This window comes from Zingiber officinale, chromosome 4A (assembly GCF_018446385.1).
Source record: "Zingiber officinale cultivar Zhangliang chromosome 4A, Zo_v1.1, whole genome shotgun sequence".
NCBI classification, from domain to species: Eukaryota; Viridiplantae; Streptophyta; class Magnoliopsida; order Zingiberales; family Zingiberaceae; genus Zingiber; species Zingiber officinale.
In genome coordinates, this window is record NC_055992.1 from 114,509,398 (window position 1) to 114,524,902 (window position 15,505).

Here is a 15,505-nt window from a genome sequence, read left to right on the forward strand (position 1 = left end):
CTTCAGCAGCAGAAACAAAGATTAAATCAATTAGAACAAAAGAAAAAGGAGGGACGAGAATCGCTTACTCATGCTGCAGGGCAGATCGGCTGCGGTGGAAGACAGGCCGAATATATACATTACTCCTGGGAGGAGCAGCTTGTCAATGTGATAGCGCTGACCCACCAACCGCTCGGCCGCATGAAGGTAGGCCGCATCACCTCTAAATTTGCCGAGCTCCGGTTGCGCCGGCATTGCCGTCTGCCACTTGGTACGAAAAGTTGGCAGCTCGGGAAAACGCACATAGAAAAAATGCTCCTTCCAATGTTTGTTGGAGCTCGGCATATTATCAAAAAGGACAAAACCTATCCTAGATTGGAAAATAAAGGTACCCCACTCGGCTTGCTTGGGATAAAAAAAGTAGTGAAAAATCTTAGGGTCGAGGGGGATGTTGTTCAGCTTAAAAAGGACTATCACTCCGCTCAACAGCCTAATGGAATTAGGGACTACCTGGCTGAGCGGAATGTGAAAATAATTGCAAATTTGTAAGAAGAACTTGTGGGGTGGAAAATGTAGCCCGGCCAAAAATTGGTCTCGGAAGAATAGAACGGTGCTGGGCTGCGGTTCATGAGGCCGATCGGCCGGTGTGGCTAACACTATTTGGTGGTCGGTCGGCAGATCATAGGTTCGAGTGAGGCGCAGGGCGTCATCCTCGTCGAACCGGCTTTCCATGGTCGAATACCAAAGACCCAGAGCACCGCCGGTCGGCTGTGAGGTGTTGGTCATGGTATAAGGCTAAGGATGGACGCGCGATGGAAGGAGGGAGAAATAAAAATAGGGAAAGAATGCGGGATGATGAAAGAAATAGCTAATAGAGAGAAAAAAGGAGAGGCAGCAAGGAAAAGGAATCCTTACGGGCAAAGAAGATGATCGAAGGGGGATGTAGAGTCGTCGGAGAGCTGAAACGCAAGGTCGCCGGAAAAAAGGAACAGAGGGATGGTTGGAGACGATAGGGTCGAAATGCGGCGAAGAGCTGGGGTCGGGAGCTTTATAAGGGCGGCCGCGATCAATTTACACCGTCCGATCCAGGTCGTCGATAACGAGGTCATCATCCAGCCGTTCATTTCAAACGGCGGCTGTCCCATCGGAAGTGACGCCACCGCCATACGCTGACAAACGCACGATCGCCACGTGTCAGCAGGATACTGGCCACATTTAATGAGCTCCCCTTATCGTGCGCAGCGCACGTGATGGGTAGTAGGGGAGAGCATCGGACATGGATTCCAAGAGAACACAAGGCACGGACAAGATACCGCCGAACGGATGAGTCTCCCTATGCCTGGCCGAGCGGACTAATGTAGCGGTCGTTACTCAATCAGATCGGCGGTCCAGTCAGTCGGACTTTGCCTCCTTCGACTAGACTTGAGGGGGAGGCAAGTGATCCGGCGGTTAGAACGGGGGACCCCCATTCTGAGGGGTCCATGCCACACTGGAGTCAAAAGGCCAAGTGGTCGACCGGATAGGCAGACCGACCGGTGAATAGCTGAGGCAATAGGTGCCCCGACTAAAGTTGGGGTTCCGACGCTCAATGAAACAATGTCTAAGAGCCGAGCGGAAGGCACTCGCCCGGAAGTCTCCCCAGCATTTCAACGCAAGCGACAGGCGAGACGTGAGGGGCGTGCCGCCCGGCCGGCGCAGGGGATGAAGGCCGTCCGGACGACGGTCTCCGTCCAGCCGGCCGGACGTACGTCCCGGCCGGCTGTGGGTAAAGGAGAACAGGAACATCTTCTAACAGCCGTCAAGTCATATGGCTAAGCCATACTCCTAGTCTGACAACGGGGTGTCCTGTTGTCCCATCGAAGGCGCGAAGGGACTGTTGCAGTATGGTGTCAGGTAAGCTTTCTGACAAAAACATACCGAGGTATGGGCTGTGGACACGTACGCGCCTCGGTGGGCGTGCAGAGGCTCTTTCACCGCTCTATATAAAGAGCTGCAGACTTCGCCGGAGGTACGCGTTCTACAAGCTTTGGAGCTACTTTTTCCACCACTTGCTTACCTGACTTGAGCGTCGGAGGGTCGCCGCCGGGAACCCCTTCCCGGCCCGATTTCTGTGCAGGTTCGCCGGAGCTTCGTGAGACTAGCCGGAGATCTACATCGGCGACCCGGAGAGCGCCACGTGCCCAGCGTCCGTTGATTCAGCGTTCGGACAGGATCAACGAGGAAGGAGAAGAAGAAGAGAAAAAGAGTTACTGTAGTTCGACGACTTGCCTACTCCACAAAACGGCCGAAGCTTTATTAGAATTCTCTCTACACAAGAGAATCACATCTAATGATTCTTGTGTTTTGTTGTTATACAATAGGCTTACAATAGTCCCTATAAATAATGTTAAACCCTTGACCCGATAAAATCGTAACATAATTTTGTTATGGAAAATTACAACAAAATTCTGTTATATAAAATCTTAACAGAATTTTATTAAGAAAAATTTTAATAGAATTTTTCTTTCATAACATCCCTCATATTAACCTTTATCCAAATATGAGCCACCCCTCAACAATCTCCACCTTGGCGAATATTCACCCCTTCAAAGAACACGAGTATCTGAACAAAACTCAATCTGGATCTCCGGGTCTGGGCTTCCTTCCTCTAGCATCTAGAGATATGGATCAAGTTTAAGCAATGTTTAAACTTTTCTGTGGTCACTGGCCTTGTTAGCATATCTGTAGCATTATTTGCAATGTGAACTTTCTCAAGTTGAATTTCCCCAGAAGAAATCAACTCTCTGATCTTGTGAAACCTCACATCAATGTGCTTGGTTCTCGCATGATACACTTGATGTTTCGCTAAATAGATAGTACTCTGACTATCGCATAACAACTTGACTTCACCTTGCTGAACACCCAGTTCTCTGACCAACCCTGTAAGCCATAAAGCTTCCTTCGCTGCTTCAGCTACTGCCATGTACTCGGACTCCGTAGTAGACAATGCAACAATAGATTGTATCATAGATTTCCAACGAATAGGTCCTCCTGCCATAGTGAACACGTATCCTGTAGTAGACCTCCTGTTATCTAAATCTCCTGCATAGTCTGCATCTACGTATCCAGCAACTGAAGGATCTTCCGGTTGTCTATTGAACATGATGTCATAATCAGTTGTATTTCTCAAGTATCTGAAAATCCATTTCACTGCATCCCAATGCGGTCGACTAGGATTTGAGAGAAACTTGCTCACCATACTAACTGCTTGCGCCAAATCTGGTCTTGTGCAAACCATGACATACATCAGACAACCAATTGCATTGACATAAGAAACCTTTGACATCTCTTAGATCTCGTCATCCATCTTTAGACAGTGTGTACTAGATAACTTGAAGTGATGCGCCAGGGGTGTGCTTACCGACTTTGCATTCTTCATGTTGAACCTATCCAGCACCTTCTCCACATAGCTACATTGAGACAACCATAATCTCCCTGCAGCTCTATCCCTGTGAATCTCCATCCCAAGAATCTTCTTTGCCTCTCCCAAATCTTTCATGTCAAATTCCTTGCTCAGTAGTCTTTTCAATTTGTCAACCTCTTTCATCTTCTCCGCAACAATGAGCATGTCATCTATGTATAGTAGTAAGAAAATTAGTGATTCATCTTCAAGGCTCTTCATATATATGCAGTAGTCATACTCACATCTCCTATATCTGTTTTGAATCCTGTATGAATCAAAATGTTTGTATCATTGCCTAGGAGATTGTTTCAATCCATAGAGTGATTTCTTTAACTTGCAAACCAACCGCTCTTGACCGGGCTGACTAAATCCCTTGGGTTGTGACATAAAAATCTGCTCCTCCAAATATCCATGAAAAAATGTCGTCTTCACATCCATTTGCTCAAGATGCAAATCGTGATGTGCCACTAAAGCTAACACCGCTCTAATTGACGTATGTCTTACCACCGGAGAGAAAATTTCTTTATAGTCAATCCTCTTTCTCTGTGAATACCCCTTTGCTACCAACCGAGCCTTGAACTTTACTTCTTCTCCCTCTGACATTGCTTCTTTCTTCTTGAATATCCACTTACACCTTATAGCTTTCTCTCCTTCAGGAAGTTCCACTAGATCCCACGTTTGGTTCTTATGCAACGACTCCATCTCCTCTGCCATAGCACCCGCCCACCCGTCCTTCTCAGAGTTATGTATCACCTTCTGAAATGATGTAGGGTCTCCGCTACTAGTGATAAGTGCATAAGATACCAAGTCTTCAAATTCGTATCTAGTGGGTGGTTTTATGACTCGTCTCGTTCTACCACTAGCTATAGTGTGATGCTCCGTGTGCTCTGAGCTAGAATCATCAAAGTCATGAGTCTCTAGCTCCACCTGCACAATATCTTTCTCCATATTATTTTGTGGTGTTTCCTTTCCTTCTTCCTGAGTACGCTGTAACATGACTTTCTCGTCAAACACCACATCTCTACTGATCACCACCTTGTTGTTGAACCCCGTGGTAGTTTTGATGTGATCAACCAAGTTTAGGTTAAGTCCTGTTTGTTTGACCCCTGTGTCTAAGCGTGCAGGAACTTAGGAGCGCAGGAAGTCGAGCGGAAGACGCAGCTGGCAAGAAGGACGGCACGGGAAGGGAGCTGACGGGCTCGGTGCGTCTGAAGGACGGGAGAGCTACGGAAGAGTACTCCGGTGGAGTGAGAAGAACGTGCGCGGCGTTCGAGGGACGAGAAGTCGTACGGAAGCCTGCTCGAGGAGAAGGCCGGGAATTGGGTTCGGGTGAGCCCTATTCCGGTAGGCCATAATCACCCATGGAGCTGAACCGAAGCAAGTCAACAGGAAGTTGACTTGTCAACGGTTCGGTCGATTGAACCCCTTGATCGGTCGACCGAACCCCTCTTTATCAGAAACCAACCTCAGCAGACACGTCAGATGCCACGTCAGAGGCTGAACGTTGGTAGAGCTTATCGGTCGACCGAACATGCTGATCGGTCGACCGAATCCAAGTTTATCCAGAGACCAAGTCGAGCAGTTTGATCGGGCCAACTCAGCTGGAGACCGTTGACCGATCGGTCGACCAAACAAAAGGATCGGTCGACCGAACCTAAGCTCGATCCACAGAGGTTGTACCTGGACGGAAGAATGGGCAGATACAGCAGGTTCGGTCGACCAAACCTGGGGATCGGTCGACCGATCCCTCTTGAGTCAAACCTGATCCCGAAGGATAAGGTGATCTGATAAGCTCGAGAACCCCTATATAAAGAGGGTCTCGAGCAGCTTTAGATACAATGAAAAAGTGAACAAAATTCAACTCTTATACTCTCTAGTTAAGCAATAGTTCTGTGCTCTTCAAAGTGTAAAAGGCTTCTCCGCCTTCAGAGAAGGAGTTTCTTACTGCGCCTTTCATCGCCCTGGATTAACAATCCTCTTGGTTGTAACCAGGTTAAAATAGTTGAGTCTTCCTTTTCTGTTCATACTTTAGTTTTGTTTAATCCTGTAGCTATTGCATCTATTTGAGTTTAAATTGGTTGAGGAGGGTTTAGTTTTTACTTGCAGGCAATTCACCCCCCTCTTGTTGGTACCCGCTGTACCAACACTTGTTTGCCTTAGGATCCCAAAGCTTGAAGTCTTTAACTCCTTTTTGATACCCCAGAAATATGCACTGCTTTGACTCCGCATTCAGCTTTGATCTTTCCTCACTAGATATGTGCATATAGGCTGGACATCCAAAAATTCGAAAATGAGAGTAATCTACTTGATTCCCTGTCCATACTTCCTCTGATACTTTACCTTCTAGTGTTGCCCTTGGTGATCTATTAATGAGATAACATGCCATGTTAACCGCTTCAGCCCAAAAATTCTTTGCAAACCCTGCATTCAGCCTAAGACATCTTGTCTTCCCAATGATTGTCCTGTTCAACATTTCCGCTACCCCGTTTTGCTGAGGTGTTCTGCGAATCGAGAAATGCCTCATTATCCCATGCTACTCACAAAATTCTTGAAACTTTGAATCCGTGTACTCAATCCCATTGTCTGACCTAAGACATTCAATCTTCCTTTCGGTCTGGTTCTCCACTTCAGTTTTCCACAATTTAAACTTTGCAAAAGTTTCTGACTTGTGACGCATAAAGTATACCCAAACCTTTCGTGAGAAATCACCAGTAAAACTCACAAAATACAAGTGCCCTCCACGTGATGCAACACTGGCTGATCCCCAGATATCCGTATGTATGTAGTCCAGAATCCCCTCTGTCTTGTTTGCTGCCGTCTTAAATTGCACTTTGCTCCGTTTCCCAAGAACACAAAATTTGCATAATTCAAGCTTGCACGTCTTGACACCCTTCAACAAATCTCTCTTGTGAAGTTCTAGCATCCCACGTTGACCCATATGCCCTAGCCGCATATGCCACATGACAGTACAATATGATTCAGACTCCACTGAGGCGATTCCACCTACAACTGTAGTCCCTATCAACTTGTAGATGTTTCCTGTTACCTTTTGTCCTTTCATTACCGTCAAAGCTCCCTTGCTGACCTTCATCACCCCGCTCACTGATTTGTAATTACAACCAATACCATCCAGTGTGCCTAGTGAGATCAAGTTCTTCCTTAGCTCTGGTATATATCTGATATCACATAAAGTTCTGATCACACCATTAAACATCTTAATTCTGACATTCCCTATGTCGATAACTTTGCATGACGCATCGTTTCCCATCAACACTGAACCAGAATCCACTGCCCTATATGTGTCAAACCAATTCTTGTTTGGAGTCATGTGATATGAACATACAGAGTCTAAAATCCATGTATCCGTCAGCTGCTCCGAACTTGACATAACTGATAACATATCTCCATCACCGCTCTCTGAATTTTCTTCTTCAACTATGTTTGTAGACTTTGCCGAACTACTTTTGTTCTCTACAACATATTTCTTTATTTCTGAACAATCTCTTTTGATATGACCTTTGCCTCCACATTTGTAGCACGTGATCACCTTCTTCCTTCTCGATTTAGAACGAGCCTTATTGTTGTTACCCAATCCATGTCGAGATTTGCTCCTACCACGCTCTTGGTTGCTATTTACCACAAGTCCTTCTCCTTAAGAAATTTCATCGCTTGTTTTCTTCCTTTGGTGAAAACCTAGCAACGCACTTGTGATCTCCTCCAATTTGAGAGTTTCCTTACCCCACATCAAAGTAGTAACTAAATTCTCGTACGTAGGAGATGAAGGTAGAAAATTCAACAACATCAGCGCCTTGTCTTCGTCTTCGATCTTCACATCAACCCGCTTCAGATCACTTACAATCTGATTGAATACATTGATGTGCTGGCTCAGATTTGTTCCTTCTGTCATCTTCAGCCCAAATAATTTCTGCTTGAGATACAACTTGTTTATCAATGATTTTGACTTGTACCAGCTTTCCAGCTTTTGCCAAACTGTCACCGGTGACTTTTCGTCCATGACAGGTACATCACGTCATCCGTAAGACAAAGCCTGATTGTTGCTACTGTCTTCACCTGAAGTTCTTCCCAAACTGATCTCTCCATGCATGCTTTCCAGTTTTCTGTCTCCTAGCGCTTTCACCATGCTTGTTGCACCAACAAGTCCTGGACCCTTCTTTGCCATAATCCAAAGTTTCCGGTTCCTTCAAACTTCACTATATCAAACTTCGCAGAAGTCGTCCCCGACATGTTGAAGAAATCCGCCAAAAAAACCTATAGCTCTGATACCACTTATTGCGCAAAGAGAGGGCAACACCTCTCAACCTCTAAACCGCGGAAGAAGAGGAAGAGAAAAAAAAATTGCGCGGAACAACAAGACAGAGACACATAAAAGGAGAGCAAACACGAGGAAGGAGGAGAAGAAGAGAAAAAGAATTACCGTGGTTTGGCGACTTGCCTACTCCACAAAACGACCGAAGTTTTATTAGAATTCTCTCTACACAAGAGAATCACATCTAATGATTCTTGTGTTTTGTTGTTATACAATAGGCTTACAATAGTCCCTATAAATACTGCTAAACCCCAGACCCGATAAAATCATAACAAAATTTTGTTATGAAAAATCACAACAAAATTCTGTTATATAAAATCTTAACAGAATTTTATTAAGAAAAAAAATCATCGATTTTTTCTTTCATAACATCTCTTATATTAACCTTTATCCAAATATGAGTCATCCTTCGACATAATATAAACAAATAAATAATAAAATTCATAATGATCTTTTAATTTTATTTCATTTTTACTTTTTTTTTAAAGTTAGATATTAATTATTTTTGCATAGTTTGACATTTCGTTTACTATTCTTCTCGTATTATTCTCTCTTCACATATCTATTAATTACCCCCAACTGATCAAATATAATAATAATAATAATAATAATAATAATAATCGCATAGTTTCCCATTTTTTAGTTTTAAACATTGGAATCGCCGTGTAGTAACTGCTGTAACCGTTGCGTAATAACTGCCTTTTTGTCAACATGCCTTCAATCAAGGGTGCGGTTGACTGATCGGAAACGATGAGTTAGACCAAGATTGATGGACAAGGCGTTCAGTGATCAATGACAATTGTCATGGTCGTCCGTCGTGAAATTGAATATTATAAGAATATACACATGCTTTGAAATGTTCTCCAAATCAACCCTTGACTGTTTCCTATTTCACACTGCAGCTATGTCGATCTCTCTCTCGATATATATACCGATATCCATCACCTTATGAACTCGCCGTGATTCAGGAGAATCTGATTAACCGCGTTAATTAATTGGTTTTGTAGCACAGTATCATTCATCGATCGTTCGGATTTTTAGTTGGATCCACATATATCCGCCGCCATGTCCGTCTCCGCCATGCGCCGCGTCGTCGTTCCCCGCCGCGCATCCATCTCCAGGGTCCTCTCCAATTACCAAGGAATGGCGGCGCCGACGACGAGGAAGGCCGCCGCCTCCACCGTCGACGTGTTCCTGAGCCACAGGGGAGCGGACACGAAGAGCACCGTGGCGGGGCTGCTCTACGACAGGCTGGCCCAGATGGGCGTCCGGCCCTTCCTTGACTCCCGGTCGATGGAGCCCGGCGACAAGATCTACGAGCGGGTCGACGCAGGAATTCGGCAGAGCCGCGTGGGCGTCGCCATCTTCTCCCCGCGATACTGCGACTCTGTTTCCTGCCTCCACGAGCTCGCTATGATGGTGGAGGCCGGCAAGAAGCTCATCCCCATTTTCTACGACGTCAAGCCGGCGGAGCTCGCCATCGGCGCCGCCGTCTCCTCGGCCGCGGAGTCTCCGGAGGACCTCGCACGCTACGCCAGGGCCATCCGCGAGGCCAAGCTCACCGTCGGCTTGACCTTCGACTCCAAGAAGGGGGATTGGTCGGATTTAGTGTCGAGGACTTCCAATGTCGTGCTCAAGTGCTTGAAGCAAGCAAAGGTTTGAATCAAGTGAATGTTATTAACAAAACAAAGTTGAGAGACCAAAAATTAATTGATTCTTTTATTTGTAATAAATTAACAACTTCTTTCTCTCTCTTTTTTTTTTTTTTACATTTTATACATGTATTATCATCCACAATTCAAATGGATGTACGCTTAAAATAAAATGTAAATTGCAGGTTTTTATCGTAATAAAGCTTTTTGCATTTTATGAGGATAGTGGCCTCCAAATTGGCGTAGCTTTGGAATTCTGAAAACTAGTAAGAGTAAAAGTCAAAAATATTTGCTCTACAACGTTCGGATACGTGAAGAGTCGAGCAATTATCTGTGCCAATTGATAAAAATTGCTTCGTGACGTACCCACTGAGGTCATCGGCTGATGCATAGATAGACTGCGTGGACGAAGAGTTGAGTCTTTTAGTTAGCCGTCAAATATAAGTCAACATGTCGTCAAATATTTGAAATTCAACAATGAATCGATTTATTTGCCGGTCCATTAGGGAAATTGAATCCTATACTGATAAGGAGGCTAATCATCTTAGCTGCGCCAGCGCGATTCCACCTAGGGAAATTTAACTCATCTGTGTGGCATCCTTTTGACTCGGTCAAAAGATGTTTGAGCCCTAAGGTGTACTCGGATTAACTTAAATAGGAGTCGGGGTTACCCCGAAAGGAGTCGTAAATATTCGATGGGGGTTTGGCCATGCTTGAGGTCATTTGGTTGAGATTAGAGGTAGAAAGCTTGGATATTTAACCATCCAAAAATAGCTTGATCCGATAGAACTTAAAATTTTTTTTTTTGATAAATTCAGTCAATTTTATTGACTAGTCCTACAAATAATTGATCCAATCTTATAAAATTTTTCCATATATCATCAATTCACCATAACTTAGATTCAATAGAACAAGGAATATGTCAGTTATAAAACATGTTCTGAAAAATATTAATTTTAGTAGTGATTTCAACCATCAATGTGAATGAGAGAGAAAAAGAATGGTGGTAGTCAAATCTGATTTTTTTTTTTTACGAATATTTTGTCACTAAAATATATTTTTAAATATTTACTTTAAAAATACTTATTTCTATAAATGAAAAATATTTTCTTACTATCAAAAATAGTTTTCTTGTCAAATTTTTTTCTATAATTATAATTAACATTGAAAAAAAAATTAGTGTTTTTTAAAAAGTAAAAATAATATTTCAATTATTTTTTGGGAAATGTAAGGTTTAATTGTTAAACATTATTTTATTTACAAATAATTACGATAAAAATACACAAATTTGCATCATCTATGTACATTCCCTAGATTTTTTTTTCTTTGATATTTGTGTTTTCTTTATCCATATTTGATGTGATCAAAAAGAAAAATTAATAGGTATTAATTTAAGGGGAGGACTTAATTACAAAATTTGATACTATAATTATTGTTTCATAAATAATTTATTGTTTGCATTCCCTAAATTTAACTCGGATTATGTACATCAAAAATAAGATTTTAAGTACCTCAAATTTGATGTTAATCAACTTAGTTATGTTAGACCTTGTGTGGTTGATGTTTTATATCTAAGTGTGCAGGGGCTTAGAAACAAAACAAGTCGAGCGGAAGACATAGTAAGTGAGAAGAATGACATGGGAAGGGAGCCGACGGGCTCACACTACAAGAAAAATGTTAAATGACAAAATCACAAAGACAATGGTTTTAAATGAAATTGCTATAAATTTGGTAAAAGACAACAGTTTTAGATAAAACAGTTGTCTTTGAGCTCCCATAAAATATAAAAGACAACAGTTTTGTGAAAACCGTTATCGTTGAGCAATTTTTTTTATAAATCAACAATGTATTTTACAATGATTATCTAAAACCGTTATTTTTAAGCGCTTTTTAGGGCTACGACAATATTTTTCATTAAACCGTTGTTTTTGACTATATTCATTTCGCCATTTTCTCTCACGCAGTTTTGTTTTCCCCCTCTCTGCAAATCTCTTCGGCGCCTTGTTTTCCCCTTCGCGTTCCCAAATCCTAAGCTATTTTTCTTTCCCTCTTCTCATACAATCTCTTCACGCCATCCTATCGACCGCGCGACAGGAAGGGGTGCCGTCTCCGCTGGATCTTCCTCCACAATGGTGTGCTCTCTCCACGACGGTGTAATTTTCCTTCTTGATTGCGGCGATTTAGAGATGAGAACAAGCTGAAGAGAAGAGGAGGCCTCGTCGCTGCTTCTCTCCTCCCGATGTCTCCACTCAAGCCAAAGGCCTCAAGGCTTTCAAAGAGGATCTTGAGAACCAAGACTCGAACCAATCAACGCCCTCTCGTCTCCCCCGCCCGACAAAGACGCGGAACAACATGAAAGAGATGATCAAGTCAAGCGTCGGGAAAAAGGTAGAAGAGGAGAGGGAGGAACCGAAGCCGGAAAGGTTCTGATTTAAGTTTTTTTTGACAATGAGGATGTACAATGGATTTGTTTTGTTATCCCTTGTCGTGTGCATAGCCGTAGTCACCGGAGGCTAGAACGGTTGTTCCTACTGTCCCTCTACTTCTCCATGTTATGTTGCCTACAAGGTATTGGCTATCTTGATGATTTACTATTCTTGTTGATTTCTTATGCCATGATTGATTATTTCTTCCAATTCGTCTAAAATTGTCAAGGTATTGATTTTTGAGTTCCAAGAATAGTTTAACAATTTTGTTACTGATTATATGTCTATTAAATGCTACTACATTTTGATATTTTCCTTCCTAAGTACTTAGAAAATGATACTATACTAATTTTGGATGAGAAGAGAAGAAGCCTCCTCATTTTCTCTGATTACAGTTCATGCAGTTACTACAATTCTCTTTTCTTTTATATTTTATATTTTTCTTTGATAAGTTTTGTTTAATTTTTCTCTCTTTCTGACTTTGTTTGCATTAAATCAAATGCAGCATGTACCATATCAAATGCAGATCATTTTGTCAATCCTGCCTATAACTTAGCAAGTTCACATCCTAAATCGATATTTGAATAACTGATTTGTTATGACCTCTTGTAGGCTCCAGGTTTAGATGCATTTTTCACAGGTTTTGATGATTTCTTATTGCCACCATGAGTATCTTTTAAGAATGTTCTTGACTGATTATTTTTAAACTCAATGGCAAGGTCAATGAAATTCATTAATCGAATATAAACTTATTCTGCAAATTTAAAGCTATGTGCATAAGTTTTTCAAGAAGTTACCAAGACAACTCTAAGTTGGTTAAATTGCTTGTATTGCATAAGTTTGTATTGCATAAGTTTTATTTCTTAGACTATAAGTTTGTATTGCATAAGTTTGTATTGAATAAGTTTTTTCTCTTCCGTTTTGTAGACATTGAGTGTTGTCATGGAATTCTGGAAATCTTTCTCTCATGTCCAGATATTAGAACTATGCGAAATATTTATTCTTTGGTTATGGTTCATGCAGTACTTACTATAATTCTCTTTTTTCTTATATTTTATATTTTTCTTTGATAAGTTTTGTTTAATTTTTCTCTTGCAGGTATGTAACTTGGCCAATTCGTGAGGCTTGAGATTTTTAATGCAAGGAGTGAGCTTTGTTAGGTCCTAGATTGCCTTGCTAATGTGTAAAAGCCATATGGAGAGTAGTAATGTAAAACATGTGATTTATGGTTTGATACTACTAAGTTTGATGAGTACAACTCATTTTGTATATTTTAGCTGACATATTTTGGATTGAATGTAGTAAATATTTAGTTTTGTATTAGTGGTTTGCTTATATTAAAAAAAGATTGGTTGTTTGTTATTATCATGTTACAACATGAACAGTTAGAAACATTGTAAAAAGTACGTAATCACAACGATTTTTTTTTTTTATGAAAAGTGATAAAAGACAACGGTTTTATCCATTGTAAAATATATTAAAATTATGTACTACAATGGTTTATAACTGTTGTATAATTTAAAATCACAACGTTTTAAATTATTTACCACAACGGTTTATATATGTTGTAAAAAGAGTCTACCACAACGGTTTATATCTATTGTCAAAATTATCTACCACAACGGTTTTAAAGTGTTGCCATATCGGGTAAAAAAATTTTGAGCATATAAACAACAATGGATAAAAATCGTTGTCGAATGTCTATAAAGACAACAGATTCAAAATCATTGTCATAGGACAATACATTTTACAACGCTGCCAGTTACAACAATTTTTTGACCTTACGACAATGGATAATATCCGTTGTCGTTTGCAATTTTTGTTGTAGTGTCAATCCATCCGAAGGACAAGGAGTTACGGAAGAGTACACCAGTAGAGCGAGAAGGACGCGCATGGTGCATCTGAGGGACGAGAAGCTAGGAGGAAGTCTACTCGAGGAGAAGGTCGGAGTTGGGTTTGGGTGAGCTCAACTCTGGATGGCCAAACCATCACCCAAGCTAGCGGAGTTAAAAAATGGTTAACTTGAAAGTTGACCATTCGAGGCGCCTCCAATTGAACAGAGATACCCTGATGTTCTGAAGACTCGAGGTATCTTAGATGTATTGAGGCACCTTGGATGCCCAGCAGAGTTGTTGCCGCAGATGAACACTGCTAGATTTGAGGTGCCTCTGATTTCTCGAGGCATCTTTGATGACTTAGAGACGCTGCGGCATGGATAAAAAGTAGGAATTCACGTCAACCCACTCAAGGTGTCTCCAATGAACTGAGGCACCTCCAATACCAATAGATGAGTAGAAGGTCATTGCAGTGGAGATAAAACTCATCTAGATGGAGGTAACTCCAACAAACTAAGGCGCCTTAGATGTACCTGTTAGGACCCTTGGCTGGCTAGAGGGGGGTTGAATAGCCCCTGCACAAATACAAAATAAAAATACCTTCCTCGCCTTATAACTTAAACAAACACTTGCATAGAGATGAATAAAAAATAAACTGAAAAGAAGAGGCTCACAGATTTACTTGGTTACAACCGGGGAGGTTGTTATTCCAAAGAAGTTTAATCGCACTAAGAATCTCCTTCAGGCGGAGAAGCCTCTTACAGTAATGAACGCTCATAGAAAGAAAGCTAAACAAAACAGAAAGTATATACAAGTGTTGCTATACTAATTCTTATCTGTTTCTAGCTTCTTGGACCAAGACTATATTTATAACCTTAGTCGGGGCGCCTGGAAGGGTTCCAGGCGCCTGGAGGGGGATAGAATTCTATCCTCGATGCGTCGATCAACGTCCATGTTGAACAAAATAAATATGAGGTTCCGGGCGTCCATACCCTTAAAGTCAACCGAGTTGAATTTTTCGGTCCGGGCCTTCTGCTCCGGTTCTGATCACTTCCGTCCGGGTCTTCCACTTTTGCTCCGCTCGCTTGGGTGATTTGAGCCATCCGGAATAGGGCTCACCCGAATCTAACTTCGGGCCTTTGAGCAAACTTTTGCTCCGGCTTCTTGTCCCTCGGAAACGCCACACGCTCCCTTCTCGTCCGTTGGTGTACTCTTCCGCAACACCTCATCCCTCAGACACACTGAGCTCGTCGACTCTCTTCCGTGACATCCTACTCGCTAGTTGCGTCTTTTGCTCGACTTCTTGTGCTCCTAAGTTCCTGCACACTTAGACACAGAGTTAAACACAACAGGACCTAACCTAACTTATTTGATCACATCAAAACAACCTTGGAGTACCACAATCTCCCCCTTTTTGATATGAGTAACCCAAGTTAAGTTAGGGTAAATCAACATAAATTAAAAGTAATAAATTTTGCAAAAAAGTGTAAAAATTGAAAGCTAAGCTACCTCCCCATAGACTTAATCTTCCATGCTTCTCCTTTGATCACATAAAAAGTGGGGTATCACAACAAGTCTAAGGGTAATTTTTTTTTGTAAAAATTTGGTAAAGAGAAAGTATATTCATTTGAAAAACTTTGAAAGATAGAAACCACTTTTGTAAAAAAAAAAAAATCTAGTTTTGGCACTTTAATTTTTTTTTAAAAAAAATAATAGAATTTTGACAAACATTTAAGTCATTCATAATTTAATACTTAATAGTTAGTCAACTAAATATTCTTTTCAATAATCGGGCTGTGGCGAGGCGCTAGGTTTTTTTGGTTATTGGAGGAACAATCACTTTC

General features: G+C 41.6%; 1 protein-coding gene across 1 annotated transcript; it reads left to right on the forward strand.

The window, feature by feature from the left end:
* Positions 1–8,813: 8,813 nt before the first annotated feature.
* Positions 8,814–9,660, forward strand: LOC121972649 (TIR-only protein-like). Its single transcript, XM_042524300.1, has 2 exons — positions 8,814–9,404; positions 9,586–9,660. The coding sequence occupies exons 1-2, from the start codon at positions 8,814–8,816 to the stop codon at positions 9,658–9,660; spliced, it is 666 nt and encodes a 221-aa protein (XP_042380234.1).
* The last annotated feature ends 5,845 nt before the right edge of the window (positions 9,661–15,505 follow it).

What these genes read in the sequence shown, in the direction of transcription:
- LOC121972649 (XM_042524300.1), top strand. Translation starts at nt 8,814, where the DNA reads ATGTCCGTCTCCGCCATGCGCCGCGTCGTCGTTCCCCGCCGCGCATCC. An exon ending in AGTGCTTGAAGCAAGCAAAG is followed by an intron (nt 9,405 to 9,585) that starts GTTTGAATCAAG and finishes TGTAAATTGCAG; the next exon opens with GTTTTTATCGTAATAAAGCT.